This window comes from Podarcis liolepis (genome assembly GCF_965112155.1).
Source record: "Podarcis liolepis genome assembly, chromosome: 15".
NCBI lineage: Eukaryota > Metazoa > Chordata > Lepidosauria > Squamata > Lacertidae > Podarcis > Podarcis liolepis.
In genome coordinates, this window is record NC_139566.1 from 25,474,766 (window position 1) to 25,496,202 (window position 21,437).

Below are 21,437 nucleotides of genomic sequence, written 5' to 3' on the forward strand. Positions count from 1 at the left end.
CTTAACCGGAAGCACTTTCTGGGTTAGCGGAGTCTGTAACCTGAAGCATATGTAACCTGAGTTACCACTGTACTGATTATCTTACTCTTCTCACAAGCCTTTTAAGTCGAGCTCTTTCCCAATCTGCATCTGAATTGTTTTTAAGGTGTTATTCATATGTTTTTACTTTTTAAATCACTTGTTGTTTGCTTCCCTGGGCTCCTTCCGGAGGAAGGATAGGATATTAATTTAATTTAATTAAAAGAAAAAACCGTAAGCCACTTTGAGATGCAGAAAAATGGGGCAGAAATAAGTTAGCAGGCTGTTGTTGCCATTCCCGTGTGAGCACAGGAACCTTGCAGGATTAGGCCAGTAGCCCATTGGGTCCATCACCCTGTTCTCCCAGGGGCCAGCCAGATGCAGCTGGATAGCACATTTGGTTAGAGCGTGGCGTTGATAACGCCAGGGTCGAAGGTTCAGTCCCCCTAAGGGATAGCTGCATATTCCTGCGTTGCAGGGGTTTGGACTAAATGATCCGCAGGGTCTCTTCCAACTCTGTGGTTCTGCGATCCTATGGAACCTGCAAGCAAGACCTGAGTGCGAGAGCCTTCCCCACCTCCTGCAGTTTCCAGCAACTGGGATTCAAAAGTACAGTGGTACCTCGGGTTAAGAACTTAATTCGTTCTGGAGGTCCATTCTTAACCTGAAACTGTTCTTAACCTGAGGGTACCACTTTAGCTAATGGGGCCTCCCACTGCTGCCACACCGCCGCCATGTGATTTCTGTTCTCAACCTGAAGCAAAGTTCTTAACCCGAGGTACTATTTCTGGGTTAGCAGAGTCTGTAACCTGAAGCGTATGTAACCTGAAGTGTCTGTAACCCGAGGTACAACTGTATTACTGTCTCTTGACTGAAGGCATTGATGGCAGAGCCTTACCCTCCATAATACAGAAGTGCCACAGCTCAAAGGGAGGGGAAATGTCACAGTGATTTGAGCATCTGCTCTGCATGCCAAAGGTCCCAGCTGCATCTCCAGGTTAGGAGCCCTTTCCTGAGACCCTGAGGAGCTGCGGCCAGTCAGTGTAGACCAGGCACCCCCCAACTCGGCCCTCCAGCTGTTTTGGAACTACAACTCCCATCATCCCTAGCTAACAGGACCAGTGGTCAGGGATGATGGGAATTGTAGTCCCAAAACATCTGGAGGGCTGAGTTTGGGGATGCCTGGTGCCTAGATAGTACTGAGCTAGATGGACCCAACCATGTCACAGTACAGTGGTACCTCGGTTCTCAAACCTAATCCGTTCCGGAAGTCCAAAACCAAAGCGTTCCAAAACCAAGGCACGCTTTCCCATAGAAAGCAATGCAAAACAGATTAATCCGTTCCAGACGTTTAAAAACAACCCCTAAAACAGCAATTTAACATGAATTTTACTATCTAACAAGACCATTGATCCATAAAATGAAAGCAGTTATTAATGTACTGTACTATAAAATAAATAAGACAGTATTGTAGATGATAAAAATTAGAATTAATTTTTTTCTTACGTGCACTCAATCAATCAATCAATCAATCAGTAGCTGAACTCGGTTCCACACAGTCACAAAAACAAATGAACCAAAAAAGCCTCAAAAACAAAAATGCAAAATAAATAGCGAAAACAAAAGTGCCAAATACAGTGGCACCTTTGTTCTTGAACTTAATCCATTCCGGAAGTCCGTTTGACTTCCGAAATGTTCGAAAACCATGGTGCGGCTTCTGATTGGTGCAGGCACCCCGGAAACGATAGCCGACAACCGCATCGGAAATTTGGCTTCCGAAAAACACTCGCAAACCGGAACACTTGCTTCCAGGTTGTCTGTGTTTGGGAACCAAGGCGTTTGAGAACCAAGGTACCACTGTGTAAGGCAGCTTCCTACATTCCCCAGAAACGCAGAAGCCATGTGGGAGAGGGGCAGGATCACGTGGGAAGAATTTTGCCCACTGCTACACCAGACGTAGGTGGCGCTGTGGGTTAAACCACAGAGCCTAGGACTTGCCGATCAGAAGGTCAGCGGTTCAAATCCCCACGACGGGGTGAGCTCCCGTTGCTCGGTCCCTGCTCCTGCCAACTTCGAAAGCACATCAAAGTGCAAGTGGATAAACAGGTACCGCTCCAGCAGGAAGGTAAACGGCGTTTCCATGGGCTGCTCTGGTTCGCCAGAAGCGGCTTAGTCATGCTGGCCACATGACCCAGAAGCTGTACGCCGGCTCCCTCGGCCAATAAAGCGAGATGAGCGCCGCAACCCCAGAGTCGACCACGACCTGTTCCCTGCCATAGGCCTTTGCACCTTTCCCAGGGCAGCTTCCTACGACGGCAGAGGAGCAATGCCACTGCTTCTGTGAAACCAACCCGAATGGAGCATCCCATCCAAACCCAGAAGTTTCATATTACGACATCAGTTGAAATTGGTCCAGCAAATTTGGTGCCTGGTGTTTCTTGACACACTTGGCAACCGTTTCAGAACTGGAGGGTGTGTGTGTGTGCAGAGGTGTGTTTTTCATTCGTTTTCAGTTCCTTCAGATTTAGTCACGTTCTGGAGATTTTTTTTTGTCTTAATAATAGCAGCAGCAGCAGCTGCCAGTGCCGGTGGCTTGTTTTCACCATAGAAAGAAATAAAGGCTTCCTCTCTGAAATCATACTGTAAACTTGTTTTCCCCTTTGTTGCCGTGCTTTAAAAGGAATTCATAGGTTGAATGCCTGTAATGACAGCCCTTGAAATATAAAAGGGGAAGCTTCGGGAGAAATGGTAGTGTTGAGCATTGAGAAAGCACATTAGGGGTTTGTGGGTGGGGTGGGGAGAAGCAAATCCTAATGTTCCGAACTGCCTGTTGGTTAAATCTATCTCTAAGGGAAATCGAATGTCCGCAAGCCCTTCAAAGCAGACAGAAGTCTTTTGACCGACAGCCTTTCCACTGAGCAGGGCTCACAAAGTTGTTGTTGTTGTTTTTAATTGCCGCAAAGCGTTGCTGATGCACCTGCAAATTCCATATTCTTTCATAAGCCACCTTCTGTTGAGCCTCTGAGCTTGGGGAGCAGTGTTTGGTAGCTCAGAGTTCCTGCAAGCTGCAGCTGTTATGTAAGCCTCCCTGTTAAAAGGACTTTGTCCTCATTTGAACTAGCCGAGACTGAGCAAGCTGGCACTGTTGGGGTCCCAGTGCCAAGGCTGTCCTCTTCTTTGGGATGCTTATTATGCCCATAGAGTCGGCAGCAACAGAAATGGAAATGCTTAGTGTGTTGGGGGGTTTTTTGTGGGGGGGGGGGAGAAGGTCAGGAGCTAACTTTCAATCCAAAAGCCAGCTATAGAAAACCTGGAAAACTGGGCATCCATTTTAAAATTTCTTAATGAAACATTAGTTTCATCATGATTTGATCTGACCCACGTTGGGCAAAAGCTTCCTGCGTTTTGCAGGGAGCTGGACTCAATGACCCTCCTGGTCCCTTCTCACTCTACAATTCTATGATTACTGAAGTTGTGTTTCTGTATTGGAGTTTTGTTTCTGAATTCTTCAGCGACACACTTGTTGTCCGTGTGGTAAGCATGAGATCTGAGGGACGCGGGTGGCACTGTGGGTTAAACCACAGAGCCTAGGACTTGCCGATCAGAAGGTCGGCGGTTCGAATCCCCGCAATGGGGTGAGCTCCCGTTACTCGGTCCCTGCTCCTGCTAACCTAGCAGTTCGAAAGCACGTCAAAGTGCAAGTAGATAAATAGGTACCACTCCGGTGGGAAGGTAAACGGCGTTTCCGTGCGCTGCTCTGGTTCGCCAGAAGTGGCTTAGTCATGCTGGCCACATGACCCGGAAGCTGTCTGCGGACAAACGCCGGCTCCCTCGGCCAATAAAGCGAGATGAGCACCGCAACCCCAGAGTCAGTCACGACTGGACCTAATGGTTAGGGGTGCCTTTACCTTTTTAAGCATGAGATCTACATGCTTACCATCAGTATTAGAGTCATGGGGTCATAGAATCGTAGAGTTGGAAGGGACCCTGAGGGTCATCTAATCCAACCCCCTGCAATGCAGGAATATCCAGCTGTCCCATACAGGGATCAAACCTGCAACCTTGATGTTCTATTATTATTAGTCTAAAACAATAACAAGTAACACCCAGAGTGTCTCTTGCAACAGCAAGACAACATATTTAACAAGATGTTATACATTGGGATAATTGCAAGCATTTCAGAAGAACACCAGCGGCTTTTGTCTTCTGCATTTTGTTTTGTTTGTCGTTGCTGTTTTCATATTGATGCCGGGGATACAGCAGCTTTCAGACCTCTTTGCCCCTGGGCATGGTTTGGCATTGCAGGAATAAATCTGTTAAAATTGCTCCCCAAGAACAGAGCACATTTAATTTCTCCTCAAACCCATCCCATCGCCTGGAAACACTTTTTAACTTCAGATCTGTAAACGTAACATACGGAGCATAATCTTAGTTATTTCTGTCTTATATTGCTTTCCTTCTTTGTCTCAAGGACTGTGCTTGGATGTATCATCCTGACAGCATCCTTGTGAGGGAGGCTGTATAAATCTCTGTCCAAATCTTCCTGTTAAACCTCATGGTAGAATTGGCAAGTAGAACAGGCCTTTTCATTGTTGGCTTGTGGAATACTTTCTCCAGGGAGGTAGGCCTGGTATCATTTTTATTTTTAGACATCAGGCAATAACTCCTTTTACCTGGGCTTTTGGTCCTTAATTTGAAGGGTTTCAGTGGCCTTTTTTATTAGGTCAGGATCTTATAAGCACTGTATTTTATTTGTATAGGTGTGTTTTTAAAAGTTTTTATTAGTTGCTGTATTTGGTTTTAGTGTTTACATCGTGTTTGTAAGATGCTTTGGGTCACTCTTGTGGGGAAAACAACTAATAAATATTAATAAATGAATTCGGCTGTGATCTCCAGTTTTGGAGGCTATATGTTGGACTGTGGTAAAAACAAAACGCTAATTATGCTAAGGAGGAGGAGGAGAAGAAGAAGAAAGAAGAAGAAGAAATGTCTGAGGGTGTTTCTACACAGCAGTTTATTATGGACTCTGTGCTGCTTATGCATGCATAAAGCATTTTCACTGATGTGCAGAGAAATGTTTGATCCTCGGAGGAGTCATTAAAACCTCTTCCCAGTAGGAAACTGCATTCTCATTTAGCTTTCTGCTATGCTATACCTTGTTTGCTTGACTTTGCCAACTGAGCTGGCACCAGCAGACAAGAGAACGAGAGGCTGTTTGCAAGGCGAATGTATCCCCTTAATTGGAACTTTTTCAGAACAGCTGCACCTTACCTTTCTACCACCCAGGGCTGTCTAATGAATCTCATACCTCCTGAAGCTTGTTTCATTTACCTTCTCATCTGGGTCTGCTCCTCCAATCAGTGGGCACTCATCTGCTTCCGTGACTTTTCCCCAGTGAAGCTGTGGTTCTGTTTTTAGCTTTGCCTTTTCTTTAAAAGTGTGTGTTTTGAGCGTGTTTACATTCACATTAAAACATTTTGCAAAGGTACAATTGCTGCAGAACTACGTCTTGATATTCAGATGGAACTCTGGGGCCTTTTTTCATCTGAAATCCTACTATCTTGTCCGATGGAGAATAGTGGTCCAGCACAGCCTTCCCATTGCTGTGTTGCGATGAGAGCTAGCGTAGTGTGGAACTGACAAGATGAACCAAGAAGTCTCTGATTCCAACTTTGCTTCTGTAATGTAGCCAGCAGGTAACATTAGGCAAGCTGGTCTCTTGGGGACACCCCCTCAGCTGGCAGTCATCCCAAAGAATATAATACTGACCTTCTTTACAAAGCATTGTTGTTTAGTCGTTTAGTTGTGTATGACTCTTTGTGACCCCATGGACCAGAGCACGCCAGGCACTCCTGTCTTCCACTGCCTCCCGCAGTTTGGTCAAAGCTTCGAGAACACTGTCCAACCATCTTGTCCTCTGTCGTCCCCTTCTCCTTGTGCCCTCCATCTTTCCCAACATCAGGGTCTTTTCCAGGGAGTCTTCTCTTCTCATGAGGTGGCCAAAGTATTGGAGCCTCTGCTTCAGGATCTGTCCTTCCAGTGAGCACTCAGGGCTAATTTCCTTAAGAATGGATAGGTTTGTTCTTCTTGTTGTCCATGGGACTCTCAAGAGTCTCCTTCAGCACCAGAATTCAAAAGCATCAATTCTTCGGCGATCAGCCTTCTTTATGGTCCAGCTCTCACTTCCATACGTCACTGCTGGGAAAACCATAGCTTTAACTATACAGACCTTTGTTGTCAAGGTGATGTCTCTGCTTTTTAAGATGCTGTCTAGGTTTGTCATTGCTTTTCTCCCAAGAAGCAGGCATCTTTTAATTTTGTGGCTGCTGTCACCATCTGTAGTGATCATGGAGCCCAAGAAAGTAAAATCTCTCACTGCCTCCATTTCTTCCCCTTCTATTTGCCAGGAGGTGATGGGCCCAGCGGCCATGATCTTCATTTTTTTGACGTTCAGACCATATTTTCCATTCTCCTCTTTCACCCTCATTAAAAGGTTCTTTAATTCCTCCTCACTTTCTGCCATCAAGGCTGCGTCATCTGCATATCTGAGGTTGTTGATATTTCTTCTGGCAATCTGAATTCCAGCTTGGGATTCATCCAGTCCAGGCTTTCGCGTGATAAGTTAAATAAGCAGGGAGACAATATACAGCCTTGTCGTACTCCTTTCCCAATTTTGAACCAGTCAGTTGTTCCATATCCAGTTCTATGAAGAGCTTTTCTGCTGGATCAGGCCAGTGGGGGCCCATTGAGTTCAGCATCCTCTTCCATTTAGGTTTGCACAATTAAAATGAATTCAAGCACTCCATCGCCCTAGCGCAACAAATCACTTTAGAAAAAGAAACAGGTGGGTGCTTCTGTCATTAAATGTGGAATGAATGAACGATTGAAGGAAAGATGTGCAAACACAGCAAATCAGGATGAATGCTCATTGGTTGTTTTTTTTTTTTGTATGCCGCCTTTCCACACTTCAAATCATGCTCAAGGCAACTGACAAAATGGAAAAATACGTAACTGCAGCCTAACAAAAGTAGTCATAAACAATAAATAAAACATCCAAAAAGTACACAGCCAAATGGAAAAATTTCCACAGAAATCATAATAAAGAAACAAAATATAATACCAGTAACAGCATCAAATACCCACAAGCAATACCCCACTATATTCACCCCACAAACCAATCAGAAAAAATGCTCACTGCAGACCAGATATGGTCTAACCTCCACGTAAGCTTCGTGCAGCAAATCAGTATGAATGCTCAATAATTAGGTTGCCTGGAAGAGCCCACGTTTCTCTCATGGAGGCTGCACATGATGCAGAGGAGGAAACCAGTGTGGTTAGGATCTGGGAGACCAGGGTTCAAATCCCCCTCAGCCATGAAGTTCACTGGGTGACCTTGACCCAGTAACTCAGCCTGAGAGGATAAAATGGGTTTTGGAGGAGAAATCGCATACGCCACCTTGAGCTCCTTGGCGGAAAGGAATGCAAGAAACAAGCAAGCAAATCTTTAGTGTCCCGGTGGCTAGATTCACGATAAGGGCTTGTAGACGGGCTTTGATCACACAGTGAGGCTGTTGTTGCATTTAAAACAACAACGCAACTTCATAACAACCGCAGCTTGGATTCCTTTGTTGTGCATTTGGTGGCGTCACTGCCACAGAAGCTGGGGAGCGCTGGAGCCTCTTCCCTCCTTGGCTCTTTGTCCTTCTCTGTCTTCTTGTAAACATAAAGTGTCCTCAGCTGCGGCTTCTTCCGTCTGCCGCCTTTCCCTTCTAGAGGGATGGAGGTTTGGCCTCGGCGCTGCAAACTGTAACGTGAGCGTCATGGCAGCCCAGCCGTTTGCCTGTGCCCTTGTGCCAGCCGCCGTCCCTGGCCACCTCAAGCCTGACTAATTGGCCTTCTTGACAACCTTTTCAAGGTTGGCTTTTTCATTCCGTCTTCCTTCCTTTATGGGAGCAGAGGCCAGGATTGGGTGCCTGCCTTTTCCCCCTCTCCACCTCTGAAGTCATCTCACCTTCTGTCTTTAATTACTTCTGAACACAGAGCATCTGCCTCTGTGTCCTCTGGGCACAGGGATGGATTTGACTGTGAGATTGGTTTGTACTGTTTGCAGCGCATAGACACATATGCACATGCTCTTCCCGGCGCGCATATGCACACACTCAGTACCTTGTGGTGATGCTCTGTTTCCTGCAGTTATGAAAAGTAGGCACTTCCCAATCTTCTCTCAAGGAGAAGGCCAAGTAATAATAATAATAATAATAATAATAATAATAATAATAATAATAATAATTTATACCCCACCCATCTGGCTGGGCTTCCTCAGCCACTCTGGGTGGCTTCCAACAAAATATTAAAATACAGTAATGCATCAAACATTAAAAGCTTCCCTAAACAGGGCTGCCTTCAGATGTCTTTTAAAAGTCTGGTAGTTGTTCTCTTTGACATCTGGTGGGAGGGCGTTCCACAGGGAGGGCGCCACTACCAAGAAGGCCCTCTGCCTGGTTCCCTGTAACTTGGCTTCTCGCAGTGAGGGAACCGCCAGAAGGCCCTTGGCGCTGGACCTAAGTGTCCAGGTAGAACGATGGGGGTGGAGACGCTCCTTCAGATATACTGGACCGAGGCCGTTTAGGGCTTTAAAGGTCAGCACCAACACTTTGAATTGTGCTCCGAAACATACTGTTAGTTAAAACTGTGGGCCTCGCTCCCACAGGAAGCAGCAACGGCCACCACCATAGATGACTTAAAAGAGAATTGGACAAATTCATGGAGAGGGTCATTGATGGTTCTGTTCTGCCCCTGTGGTCAGAGGCGCCAATGCTTCTGGATCCCAGTTGCTGGAAACCACAGGAGAGGAGAGTTGCTCTTGTGCTCGGATCCTGCTTGAATGTTTCCCACAGGCATCTGGTTGGTCACCGTGAAAACATTTTGCTACTGGTGCAGGTCCAATTGCGTTGAGGTTAGTGGGCGCCAAGTTGGCAACCACAGACCTTAGTTCACAGACCTTTTCCATTTCCACTGTGTGTGTTTCTCCTCCTTGCATTCTGAGACAAGCGAATTCTTGTAAGAGCAAGCTACAGCCAAGCAATTTAGTTGAAATCACAGAATCGTAGAATTGGAAGGGGTCTGTAACCTAGATTTAAGGTGCCATTTGGCACCTACTGTATTTTTTGCTCTATAAGACTCACTTTTCCCCTCTTAAAATGTAAGGGGAAATGTGTGTGCATCTTATGGAGCAAATGCAGGCTGCGCAGCTATCCCAGAAGCCAGAGCAGCAAGAGGGATTGCTGCTTTCACTGCACAGCGATCCCTCTTGCTGTTCTGGCTTCTGAGATTCAGAATATTTTTTTTCTTGTTTTCCTCCGCCAAATACGGTAGTTTATATATCTTGAGTTTCCAGCACTTAGTGTTAGTTCACATGTTTGGGGGGGAAAGGTTACTGTAATTGGCAAAATGTGCGACTGAATTGTTTAATATATTAATGTTGACGATGTACATGATTCATTTTTTATATATATTTTCCAACCTTGGAAGAAGGAAAAAAATGAGCCTAGACGTTCCATTGTGGCAACCACAACCTCAGTTTAAGGTACCACTTGGCAAATTGCTTACACATCTGAGTTTCTTACACCGAAAGTTGATTCTCGACCACTGAGCCATAGCTCTAACCCAATTGCTTCTGCATGAGCAGATTTCTGCAGTTGATGTTGGTGGGTGTCTGCACTCTGTCTGCAGCTGGCGAGGCAGTTTCTTCAGTTGTTGGCAAACTGTTTAATTGCTGGGACCTTAATTAGTTTACCCTGAGATGTCCGTCTTCTCCTCAGCTCAAAAAAAATAAGTAAAAATTTTTTTTGAGCTCCTTCTGCTTCTCAATTCAGTCCCTAAATGGATTTTTGAAATAGAAGCATCAGAGATGCGTGCGTGCACACACTCACACACACACACCTTACTCATTTGGATAAGGTGCTAATTCTATCAGTGTGTGTATTCCGGAAAGCAAAAAGGCATAAGTGACTGCCTTGCAGCTGATGATATTTCCAGATGGGTCCTTGATCCTGAAAAAAACAAAACTACCTGCCTCTGGTCTGAATGCTGTGACATTTCGGACACATGTTCCATGCAGCCTCCAGCCCAGCCTGCCCTATGCTAATAAAGGCTAAAGCCACACAAGCTTGCAGCAGCTGGTGCTGTTACTGAGCTTCCATAAGTAAAGGATGGAGAACCTTTCTCAGTCTGAGGGCCGCATTGCTTTCTGGGCAGGTTTCTGAGGGCCGCATGCCAGTAATTGGCAGGGTCAGAAGCAAAGGTTGCTGGAGCAATGGATGGAAATTCCACTTTTCTACAGTGGTCTTATTTCTACACACACCTCTCTCTATCCTCCATCCCAGTGTTCGAAATTAGCCAGGCGCATTTTGCTCCTGACTTGCGACCAAGTAAAAATGCCTTTGCCTAGGATGGCACTTGACATCTCCACCATCTGGGGATCATTGGATCTGGACTGTTTTCACGCACTTATACCCCATCCTGTAGAATTCTATCAGTCTTATTTTATCCGCACAGTCAGAATGAATTTCTGGATCCAGATTGCTTTTTCTGAACAGCCTGAGCAGGAGCAGGATCCATTAAGAAAAAGAGGTCGGAATAGGCCAATAGATATGTGGACTGTCCCTGGATCAAATGACTTTTCCTCTTTAAGTTCTCCAAGCTCTTGACCTAGCTCAAGGTTGTCATCTGAACTAGCCAGATGTTTAACTGATAATCAGTCACAGTCTGGCCATCTTTTGAACAATAAGATTTTGGAGCCACCTTGCCCCCAGATGGAAACTAGACATTCCATTTTGGTGACTGCAACCTTGGTTTAAGGACCCATTTGGCGCCTAACTTATTTATATGAGTTTCTAACACTGCGGCAAGCAAGAAACATTTCCAGAGTTCAAGGATATATTCCAGCCAGGCAAAAGCACCCAGGGAGGGTGCAAAGCAGGGTCAGCAGGGATGTGGCCCTTGGGAGTCCCGAGGGCCGGATAACAGGAATTGGAGGCCACATTTTGGAGGCCCTGGGTTGATGTTTTCCACCCCTGCGTTGGCACTTAAATATGTTATTGTCCACATTTCCTTATTCCCTTTTGGGGTTCTGCTGTGTTACTTCGCTGTTGTTAAATCCAGGACTTTTCAGCTTGTTTCTGCAACCTTTGAGTGAAACGAGAACCAGTAGTCCCTTCTGGAACAATAAGCTGAACATCAGTCTAACTAAGCCGGTTCTGCCTTGAAAGCACTTGAACGTGTATTTCCAGACTAGGGGAGGAATTCAGTTTCATCAGTGGAAGCCTTTCTGCTGGCCAGATGGAACAATCCTCCTCTCCTTCCTGCCTCCCAGAGTGCTATTCTGGGGGTTCCCCTGGCTCTCCAGAAAGGATTTGGGGATGCCCTGTTGCACCAGCAAGAGCTTCCGCGTTGACATCTGCTTGCCTACTGGGCTGGTTGAATCCGGGCCTTGTAGTTTTAAAAGTTAGGCTGGGCATTGGAGACCAGTGAAATCACAGAAACATAGCACTGTGAGGGACCAAAAGGGTCTTGCAGTCCAACCCCCCCTGCAAAGCAGGAATCTTTTTGCCCAACGTGGGGCTTGAACCCACAACCCCAAGAGTAACAGCCTCATGCTCTTACCAACTGAGCTATCCTTTCTTCTGGCGGATACAGGGGGGCTGCCATTACTAAGGGGCTGCAGTACTCCTTAGTGCAGTTGACCCCGGCTTGAAGTCAGCTCCTCTTGGATTGGAGCTTGAAAGCAAGCCACGCCCCAAAGGAAGAAAACAGGCCTCATGACAATGTGTCAGGTGATGGACAGGTGGGGCCCACTGGAGGTGGGGGAACCCAGGATCTGGCCTGCTGAGTGGAAGAGATCCCCTGCCCTGTCTTAGAGGATGAAGCTGTCGACAGCTACCAGCCACTGTGGCTGTGCTTTCATGGTCAGAGGCAATGCTTCTGAGTACCAGTTGCTGGAAACTGAAGGAGGGGAGAGGGCTCTTGTGCTCGGATCCTGCTAACGGGCTTTCCATTGGGGCATTTGGTTGGCCACTGTGAGAGCAGGATGCTGGACTAGATGGGCCACTGAAGGAGGTGCTGCTTCCTCTGGCCTGATTCAGTCTACAATGTAGATGTTGGCAGTAGTCCGTTGTCCTAAGCACAATTACAGTGGTACCTCGGGTTAAGTACTTAATTCGTTCTGGAGGTCTGTTCTTAACCTGAATCAGTTCTTAACCTGAAGCGCCACTTTAGCTAATGGGGCCTCCCACTGCTGCTGCACCGCTGGAGCACGATTTCTGTTCTCATCCTGAAGCAAAGTTCTTAATCTGAAGCACTATTTCTGGGTTAGCAGTCTGTAACCTGAAGCATATGTAACCTGAGGTACCATTGTACTTGGAAGTAAGTTCCCTTCAAAACCAATGGGGCTTTCTTTTCCAAGCCATGTGTTTCTGGATTTACAGTTGCTGGAGAGAAGGAATAAAATAAAACAAAATCTCTGCACAGAGGGGAATCGTTCAGGAGAAAATCGGTGTGTTCTCTGGGCTGTGACTTTTCCCAACCTAAGGACAGTCGGAGATTTGGCGCCTTGTGCAAACAGAGGTCTTGCTTCACTTCTCGCCGCACAAACCATCGCTCTGTTTTCGTTGCAGTCCGGCCGGTAACCATGGAAACCATTTTGTCTTCCCCTCCCTCCTTTTCCCTCTTTTGCCGTTCCCCTCTACAGATGACTCTGGTGATGAGGAGCCAGCCTCGCAGTCTGACAAGAGCGAACTGCACGGCACTCTGAAAAGCCTCTCGAGTAAGCTGGAGGATCTCAGCACTTGCAACGACCTCATCGCCAAGCATGGGGCAGCTCTCCAGAGGTCCCTGAGTGAGCTGGAGAACCTCAAGCTGCCCGCCGAGAGCGGGGAGAAGATCAAGGCGGTCAACGAGAGAGCCACCCTCTTCAGGATCACCTCCAATGCTATGATAAATGTAAGTGGAGCACAGGTCCTGGCTGTAGAGGCTGGTGGCAGGTGCGCAACACCTCTCCTACCTAACACAGGATTTTTGCAGGCAGGCAGTGGTAGCAGTAGGCAGGTAAGTGTCATAGGAACCTGCAAGGATGGACATGCTCACAAGACACCTTCTGCAGCCTGGAATTTTAATTCTCTTCCACTTCGAGCTCTCAGAAGATCTCAGCCTTGAATATGAAATGCCAGGATTCCATTCCCCGATTTGCCGTGTTTCTCATTTGAGCAGTCTAGGTTTACCTGTGAAAAGTGAAGCCTTGAGCACATCCTGAGTTGTCTCTTCAATCGAAGTCCCTGCTAGTGTTTGATACAGTTCAAGGTCAGGTGTATTGCTGTGGTTTGCTGTTTGCAAGACTAGGTTGTGAGGGTCTGGTTTAATATTAGTATGGCTTTATTTTTATTTTTTTAATCGGTTTCGTTTCTGTGTGCTGCCCTGGGATCCTGTGGACGAAGGGTGGAATGAATAAATCAAAAAAGGTGTCCACACAATCTATAGTAATAGCTGAAAGAGCATATGAGATACGCTGGCAAATTGCACTGTTTGTTAAAAGTACCAGAAGACTAGTGAATTTTTGACTTTGTGGTGCTAAATTTTCTAAGGACTCTTAAGCTAAATGTTATTTATTTGAGAGTGTCAGTTCCTTCCTTGGTCTTCCTTGCCTGTTGCTACCAGTTAGACATGCCTAAGAGGTCTGGGCCCTGGCTGATTTAGGGATTGTTGCTGGGCGACAACATTTATTACAGAATAAGATTTAGTGCCTTTTCCGTTACTTGGATTGTGTTTCTGTGCTTCTGTTACTAGGCCTTCGTATCAGTTATTAGCGGATTGTTTAACCTTACTGTATTCTTTATTCATATGAAAAATCTGCTTGGGCTATTGATATTTGTATGGCTTTTTTTGCTAACTTGCTAGCCGTCGCAAAAAAATATTTTTTTCTTGAAATGCTGCTGTGTAGTTCGTTACGTAAACTTTCCTGGCAATGTTGTCAGCAGTTTGAACTTGGTTTAACCATGAGACAGAGGAGGGGAAATGAACTGGTGAGGATACCAAGTTGCTGGAGACTTCAAATTGCAGGTGGTTGAAGCTGGGCTGCCAACATCCCATGCCACGATCTTCCTGGTTCTGATTTGGAAGGGGCCATCATGTACCACTGCCAGCTGTAAAAAAACCAAAACCCACCAAGATCTGTTGTGGGGCAACTAATTGCCATGGGAATTGCTTGGGCAGCGGTAACCAACATGGTGCCCTCCACCCCCAGCCAGCATGGCCAGTTGTCAGGAATGATGGGACTTGTAGTCCAACGCATCTGGAGGGGCCACCACATGGACCGTCCCTGCACTAGGGCAGGCATCCCTAAACTTGACCCTCCAGATGTTTTGGCACTACAACTCCCATGATCCCTAGCTAACAGGACCAGTGGTCAGGGATGATGGGAATTGTAGTCCCAAAACATCTGGAGGGCCAAGTTTGGGGGTGCCTGCACTAGGGCGTCTCTGCACCAGTCTCCCCACCACCACTTTCTCCCCTGCGATGGTGGAGAGTCGAATCTTGCTGACGCTTGGACCTGATCATTTCTTACGTGGGTTTGCTGACTCACAGCAACATTGGGAACTGCTTTATGCAGAGTCATTGGTCCATCTAGCTCATTGTCGCCTGCGTTGACTCTCTAGGGCAGCGGTTCTCAACCTGTGGGTCCCCAAGTGTTGTTGGACTACAACTCCCATCATCCCTCAGCTCTGGCCTTGCTAGCTAGGGGAGATGGGAGTTGTAGTTCAGCAACATCTGGGGACCCAAAGGTTGAGAAAGGCTGCTCTAGGGTTTCAGATAGGGGTTTCTCCCAGCCCTTACCTGGGATTGCACCTGTGACCTTCTGCATGCAAGGCAGGTGCTTTGCAACTGAGCTTTGACCCCCAACCCCTTCATCGGAAGCTGTGGAAAAAGTCAGACCGATGGTCCATCTAGCTGAGTATTGTCTACATTGACTGGAAGTGGCTCTCCAGGGTTTCGGACAAGGGACTTCCCTGTCCTACCTGGAGATGCCACAATCTGTGACCTGCATGCAAAGCAGAGGCCCTGGCGCTGAGATACAGCCCTCCTTTTGCCTTGTGCTTGTCTCTGACCTCCTTCGCCCTACTGTTCTCCTTGCCTTCTTATTCCTTTCCATGCCTCAATGCTTTCCTCGCAAATCAGAACCGATTCAGCCAGCCTTTTTCTGCTTCCAATTAGCAGAATTGGTACTGGGGCTCTGAAGGGCTGGAGTTCAGCTGAAATGTCGATACTTTCTTATTCTGCTCACACCCCAGTTTTAAAAAAAGAAAGAGGAACAAAGAGTTTTCTTTCTCCGAAAGGCATGTCAGAGATGTGAGTGGGCTGGCTTGGTCTATTTGGGATGGGCTAGTTTAGCTTCGATCAACTTGGGAGACCATGCCGACGTTCAGAGGCTGGCGCTGCAAGGGAGAAGAGGCTTCTTAACTCTAAAACAGGCTTTCTGTGAGTGGGGTTGTGTGTGTGAGAAGGGGGAGGGAGATGTGCGTCTCTGCGTGTTTCATTAATGCAAAGTCCTCTGTGCTTTATTCCTGCCCTGCATTTGTGATCCAATTATGCAAATACCACAAAGAAGAGATTTGAAAAATCAGAAGTAAAAGGGCCATGCATCCTAAGATAACTCTGCTGTAATTTCTGGATCAAGTTTGTAACCGAGAGCAGAATTTGGATTGCTTTATTCCACCCCCACCGAAAACGATGGCCAACGCAGCTCAGCTTTGTACATGGACTTCATTTGTGAGGCATGTAGCAAACTTCTAATGCCAGGCTGGGCAGATTTCAGGTTTACAGGATCAACTCTGTTAGTTGTTTTTTATTTAAAAAAAAACCCACTAGAATCCCAATAATCTACTCACCGAAGGCTAGTGCAAAATATATATACCGTATTTTTTGCTCTATAAGACTCGTTTTTTCCCTCCTAAAAAGTAAGGGGGAATGTGTGTGCGTCTTATGGAGCGAATGCAGGCTGCGCAGCTATCCCAGAAGCCAGAACAGCAAGAGGGATTGCTGCTTTTACTGCGCAGCGATCCCTCTTGCTGTTCTGGCTTCTGAGATTCAGAATATTTTTTTTTCTTGTTTTCCTCCTCCAAAAACTAGGTGTGTCTTGTGGTCTGGTGCGTCTTATAGAGCGGAAAATACAGTGTACTTAGAATTAAAGAATTCTAAACCCAGGAATATTCCCAAAACAGAGAGCTATAAAAAAACCAATCCACTTCTGTTTACTCCAAACTTTCTTCATTTCAGCAGAATAAAAATCAGGGTGGGGGAGTCATTTTTGTCACTGCTATTGTTAAACATTTCGGAGTCAGCAGTCCTTGCCGAATCTACTGCAAATCACTCAGAGATCTGCCTGCAGGTCCAGACCTGTCTTCTTTCCCTCCTGATGACTTAATTAGGATAATCTTGATTAGAAAACGCAAATGTAGTTAGGCCGTTGGCGGATGCATCCCAGGTCTTTGTGTATACTGCAGCAATCTTGTAAAAAACAATGTGTTGCGATGTCTGTCCACTAATCCATCACAGCAGCAGCAGCGAAGCATCTCATGTTAATTGGTTAGCTGTGTAAAAGTCTTGAGCATCAAAAACCCAAAGTGCTGTGGTAGATTTAAAACAAAAACAAAACCCTACCTGGTTTTCAGAAATTGGAATATATAAAGCCTCTCTTCTCACCTGCATTTCCGCATCTCTCTACCTATCAGCCATGCCCAGTTATTCCAGTTTCCCGAAGCTACTGATTTTGTAATGGAATTCTTTCCAGAAGAATCAGCGTTGTTCCCTTTCGGAATGACGTACTCAGAGTTTTTTGCCACCTGCTTCATCCTGAGAAAGGACCTATTCTCTCACAGATGTCAACGCATAAAATCCTGGCATATTTATTTAATTCCTTTATTTCTAATATCTTTATGGTCCCTACCAGGGTGACACCCCCCCCCCGGAAGGTGGCTCAACATAACATGATTAAAAATGCAGTATTATTCTTTTTATTTATTCATTTATGTACTGCCAACTCATATAAGATATCTCTATCTATCTCAATGTGGCGTACAGAATCTCAATTAAAACCAAAACGGCATAAAAACAAAGCATAATAAATTGAAGAAGTTGGAAAATGGGTCATCTTACAAGAAGGTTATAAAAACAAATAAATCATTTTCGGCAGGCTCTCTGAGAAGCTTGCATACAACTTATGACAAAAAGATGGTGCAGTTTAAAACTGTAATCAACACACATTACAGAACAGCATAACAGATTGATAAAACAGTGACAGCACCCATTTTAACAATGAAAACACATTTTTAAATGGCAAGGGTCAAAGAGCAGCTGTGAAGTACTATACTGTCTGTAGTTTTATACTTTTTCACTTTAAAGTTTGCTCTAGAGTGGATCTACACACAGGAATAAACCGCTATAAATAAGTCAGAAATTAAATCGTTAAAAAAAACAATGCCATGGAAAATCAGTTAGAATATTTTTTTTGCTCTCTGGCGCCATCTGGTGCTGCATGTTTATAATACATTGAAAACGCTTTTTCGTGACTAATGTAGTTGAGTCCATAGTGATGCTTTTCTTCCCCATACCCCTTTCCAGTTGCAACTTCTCAAAACTTTGGTTGCCAAGATGTTTATATAAAAGAAATAGACTCATTCATTTAACGTTGGAGCAACATTAATGGGGGGAGGCAGCGCAACTCTTGGCCAATGCAGAGGTTCCCTACTTCTAGAACAGAAAATAGTGATCGAAATGGAATCATTGCGATCCTCATAAACATACTTGGGATTATGGCATAAATCAGGGTTTCTCAGACTTCTGAGTTGATTGAGCCCTTGGTGAGATCATAAAGTTGTCGCCGACCCCATTCTAAATTCTGGAGAAAAGTCAAGAAATAGGAACACGTGATCAACTTTTATTAATCATCAGTTACCTTTACTAGAAATCACATGTCAAAAATTAATATATACACAAAGCAAAAGTGCACCTGTATACTCTCATTTTTAAAAAGCAATAAAGCAGCATGGTCTGGGAATGCTGCAATCTTGGCAATGGGGGAAAGTGCACTCTGTACATGCCCGTGTTCTTTATTTTTGAGGCTTTTTTGCACTATACCTTGTAAACTACCTTTCCACCCTTAAGAGGAGAAGAAGAAGAAGAGTTGGGATTTGATATCCCACTTTATCACTACCTGAAGGAGTCTTAAAGCGGCTCACATTCTCCTTTCCCTTTCTCCCCCACAACAAACACTCTGTGAGGTGAGTGAGGCTGAGAGACTTCAGAGAAGTATGACTAGCCCAAGGTCACCCAGCAGCTGCATGTGGAGGAGCGGGGAAGCGAACCCGGTTCACCAGATTACGAGTCCACTGCTCTGAACCACTACACCACACTGGCTCAGAGCCTTTCCTCACCCCCTTTCACCCCCTTAGTCTTTATTCACATTCCCATCGACCTCCCCGGGGGTCATCACCAGCCGCTTTGGGAAACCCTGGTCTAAATTAAGCAGAAGAAGTTAAGCGCTACTGGACCGAGCCCAAGAGCTGCAGAGGAGAAGCAGGAGCCGCCGAGATGGAAATAAGTGGCAATCTGGTGCAGAGGTGGCGTGGGAAGTGTTTGCCAATACGGAGGAACCGATGTAAAGGGTAAATTACACAGAGGATTCCAAGGAGCCCAGAAAAATCCCCTTGGGTGGCTTCATAGGCAGAAGGCATGCGGAGACGTCGCTGGATCGTGGCAGATGAGGCCAGCTTGGAAGTTTGTTGCAAAGGCTTATCAGAAGTGCTGTGGGTGGTGCTGGAAATAGATTTTGGGTTGGAGTGAATTACTCTGCTGCTGCAGACAGCAGCAGAGTGGGCAGGAAGGTTGTGGACGGTACAGTCGTGCCTCGCAAGACGAAATTAATTCGTTCCGCAAGTTTTTTCTTCTTGTGAGTTTTTCGTTTTGCGAAGCACGGTTTCCCATAGGAATGCATTGAAAATCAATCAATGCGTTCCTATGGAGACCGTCCGGGGACAGAGGGGAAGCGCCGCGGGCCTTCCCCTCTGTCCCCGGACCTGTTTTAAAGCAAGGGAAGGGGCAGCGGGGAGAATCGCTTCTCCCCGTTGCCGCCCCTTGGTTCAAAAGGGGTCCGGGGAGAGCGCGCGCCTTCCCCTCTGTCCCCGGAGATTGCGGGGCTGGCAACGGGGAGAAGCGATCTTCTCCCCGCCGCCCCTTGCTTCAAAAGAGGTCCGGGGTGCGGGGGCAAGCTTCGTTTTGCGAAGCAAGCCCATAGGGAAATTTGTCTTGCGGAGCAACTCGAAAACGAAAAAACCTTTCGTCTTGCGAGTTTTTCGTCTCGCGAGGCGTTCGTCTTGCGGTGCACCACTGTACATGTCCGGGGGGGCAGTTTCTGTGTCCCCCTTACACACCCCCACCCCCAGCAGAAGGCTTTGCTTTTGTGTTACGTTGACTGGGTTTCGTAGCTCTTGTGCATGTGAAGATGAATTCACAGGTAAAAAATTGTACCAGCAAAGTAGGGTTTTCTGGAAAATTTTGAATGGGAAATCTCTCCCCCCCCCCCCAATTCTGTTTGTTTGTCACAGTGAGGGAACCTTCTGGCAGTTCCCTCCCTGCGAGAAGTGAGGTTACAGGGAACCAGGCAGAGGGCCTTCTCGGTGGTGGCGCCCGTCCTGTGGAACGCCCTCCCATCAGATGTCAAGGAAATAAACAACTATCTGGCTTTTATAAGACATCTGAAGGCAACCCTGTTTAGGGAAGTTTTTGATGTTTGATGTCTTACTGTGTTTTTAATATTCTGTTGGGAGCCTCCCAGAGTGGCTGGGAAGGCCCAGCCAGATGGGCGGGGTATAAGTAATAAATTGTTGTTGTTGTTTATTTGCTTTTTGCCCTCCCTGGAACCCCCACATCACTGGTAACCTGTCTTTGGGAGTAATCTGCATAGGGTACTTTGCGTTGGAGACACGTTCTGGAGTGTGTGGTATTTGGAGACATTTGCTGCTTTTGGTATTGCTGCTGATACTGACATGTAGCCATTGATAGCCTCACCCTGCATGAATTTGCCCGATCCCCGTTTTTTTAAAGCTGCCCAAGCTGGTGGCGTTACTACATCTTACGGTGGCAAATACTACAGTCTTAACAATGTGCTTTGTGAAGATATACAGTGGTGCCTCGCAAGACGAAAAGAATCCGTTCTGTGATTCTCTTCGTCTAGCGGTTTTTTCGTCTTGCGAAGCAAGCCCATTGACGGATTAGCGCTATTAGCGGCTTTTAGCGGCTTATCTGCTGATCGGATCAGCTGATAAGTGGCTTAGCGGCTTAGAAAAGGGGGGGAGGGGAAAAAACCAGCAGGAACTCGCAAGACATTGTCATCTTGCAAAGCAAGCCCATAGGAAATTCGTTTTGCGAAGCACCTCCAAAATGGAAAACTCTTTCGTCTAGCGAGTTTTCCGTCTTGCGAGGCATTCGTCTTGCGGGGCACCACTGTACAGCCATACCTCTGGTTACAGACACTTCAGGTTGCGTGTTTTCAAGTTGCGCACCACCCTGAACCCAGAAGTACCAGAATGGGTTACTTCCAGGTTTCGGCACATGTGCAGAAGCGCTGAATCACGACTCGTGCGTGCTCAGACACGGCTTTGCGGGTTGCAAACATACCTCCCGCACGGATCACGTTCGCAACCCAAGCGTCCACTGTACTTAATTTTGCCTCTCCCGTACCTACACGATTCCGTTTCATCAAATAACCCTGAATATTGAATTGAATAATATGAGAGGAGGAGGGAATTATCTTCCAATCCACGTCCTCTGCATCATGCAAAATTCTTCACTCCTCTATAGTACTTCTCTCCCCCCCAGAAAAAGAGGTACAGTGGTGCCTCGCAAGACGAAGAATCCGTTCTGTGATTCTCTTCATCTGGCGTTTTTTTTGTCTTGCGAAGCAAGCCCATTGACGGATTAGCGCTATTAGCGGCTTTTAGCGGCTTATCAGCTTATCGGATCAGCTGATAAGCGGCTTAGCGGCTTAGAAAAAGGGGGGGAGGGAAAAAAACTCGCAGGAACTCGCAAGACATTGTCGTCTTGCGAAGCAAGCCCATAGGAGATTCGTTTTGTGAAGCACCTCCAAAACGGAAAACTCTTTCATTTAGCGAGTTTTCCATCTTGCGAGGCATTCGTCTTGCGGGGCACCACTGTACTGGTATTCATCATGAAGTTGTTACAGTAAGTGTCATACTTTTTAGCAATAACCAAAAGAGAGAGAGAGGCACTGGTATGGCATACACTTGAGTACCTGCTGAAAAACCAGCGCCGCAGAGTCCTCTATCATGCCCCTCTTTATGCCCCTGCATTTC

The 21,437-nt window shown here is 46.3% G+C and overlaps 1 protein-coding gene across 11 annotated transcripts in view; it reads left to right on the forward strand.

Moving 5' to 3' along the window:
* Positions 1-21,437, forward strand: part of OSBP2 (oxysterol binding protein 2) — a gene marked incomplete at its 5' end in the record, with an annotated part of 155,889 nt that overhangs the window by 83,222 nt on the left and 51,230 nt on the right. For all 11 annotated transcript variants that reach the window (XM_083478548.1, XM_083478551.1, XM_083478553.1 and 8 more), the window contains one exon: positions 12,767-13,017. In XM_083478548.1, coding sequence (XP_083334674.1) covers positions 12,767-13,017 — 251 coding nt within the window. The remainder of the gene's footprint in view (positions 1-12,766; positions 13,018-21,437) is intronic.